General features: G+C 71.6%; 1 protein-coding gene across 1 annotated transcript in view; it reads left to right on the top strand.

The window, feature by feature from the left end:
* Positions 1-1,055, top strand: part of NCKAP5L (NCK-associated protein 5-like) — a 9,082-nt gene extending 8,027 nt beyond the window's left edge. The window contains exons 11-13 of the mRNA XM_010566569.1: positions 3-363; positions 544-683; positions 819-1,055. Coding sequence (XP_010564871.1) covers positions 3-363; positions 544-683; positions 819-1,055 — 738 coding nt within the window. The remainder of the gene's footprint in view (positions 1-2; positions 364-543; positions 684-818) is intronic.
* Positions 1,056-1,213: the final 158 nt, after the last annotated feature.

Below are 1,213 nucleotides of genomic sequence, written 5' to 3'. Positions count from 1 at the left end.
AGGGAGGGGGGCACTGGGGTGGACCGCCCCCCCCCGCACCAGCACTGATGCCTCCCCTTGCGCCAGCAGCCTGCGGGTCACTGACGCGGACACTGGACAGCGGGATTGGGACCTTCCCGCCCCCTGACTACGGGGGGGTCCCTGCCAAGAGCACCCCCAAACCACGAGGCCGCCCCGAGCCGCTGCCCGGCGCTGTGCCGGCGCGGCCGCCCGCCATCACCAAAGTGCCGCGCAAGGCCCGGACGCTGGAGCGGGAAGTGACCAGCGCGGAGGAGCTGCTGGTGGCCGGCAAACACCGGAGCGCCCCGGTGTGCCGCCCCCCAGCACCCCCTGGCCCGCAAGGCCACCGCGCCAGTCCCCAAGGTCAGTGTCCCACCGTGCTATGTGCTGGGGGTGTGCAAGACCCCCACCGATGGTGCTGGGTGTGCACCCACGCTCACGCAAGGGCGCAACAGGGGCTTGGCACCCCGGCAGGGAGGTGGGGGGTTGCTGGGGGGGACCCTGCAGGTCTGCACTGACCCCCCCCCGCCATTTTCCCTGCAGATGCTGGTGACGATGCCGGGAAGCCACGGCATGTCCAGCAGAGCAAGAACTGGACCTTCCCCAACGCCAAAGCCTGTGGCACTGCCGACCCCTTCCTCTGCCCCCCTGGGGGGCTGGAGGGGCTGCACCGTCCCGCACTGGTAAGGGGCGGGGGGGGCCACAGAGGAGGTGGGCTGTGGGACCACCTCACCAGCCCTGGGGTGTAATTAGCACTGGCAGGGAGTGGGGGGGGGGAGCCACAGGGAGCACCCCCTCACCGTGCTGTCCCTCCCCAGGCCCCCGTCTGCAGCCCAGCAGGGTGTCGAGGGGCGTCCCCGGAGGCCCCCCCGCCGCTGCCCCCAGCCCTGAGTGCCAGCAGCAGCCGGACGCCCAGTGCCTCGGACGTGGGGGACGAGGGCAGCACGGAGGCCCAGTCACGGGATGGGGGGCACGGCCCCCCAGGGCTGGAGCACTCCGAGTCGCTCAGTGACTCGCTGTATGACAGCCTCTCCTCCTGCGGCAGCCAGGGTTGAGCCCCCCCTCTCCACTGGCCGCACTCGCACGTCTTCCGCCCCCCTTGCCCCCCATTCCCAGTCTGGGGTGCTGTCTAGGGTGTGGGGGGTCCCCACTGTCCTGTTCCCCCCCTATGCCCGGCTCTCTCCGATGGTGCTATCGCAGTGTACAGCCCCCA

Source organism: Haliaeetus leucocephalus, unplaced genomic scaffold (genome assembly GCF_000737465.1).
Source record: "Haliaeetus leucocephalus isolate CR32 unplaced genomic scaffold, Haliaeetus_leucocephalus-4.0 Scaffold214, whole genome shotgun sequence".
In the NCBI taxonomy this organism is placed as follows: Eukaryota; Metazoa; Chordata; class Aves; order Accipitriformes; family Accipitridae; genus Haliaeetus; species Haliaeetus leucocephalus.
Note: the sequence above shows the minus strand (reverse complement) of the source record. Positions and strands in the feature narration are given on the sequence as shown.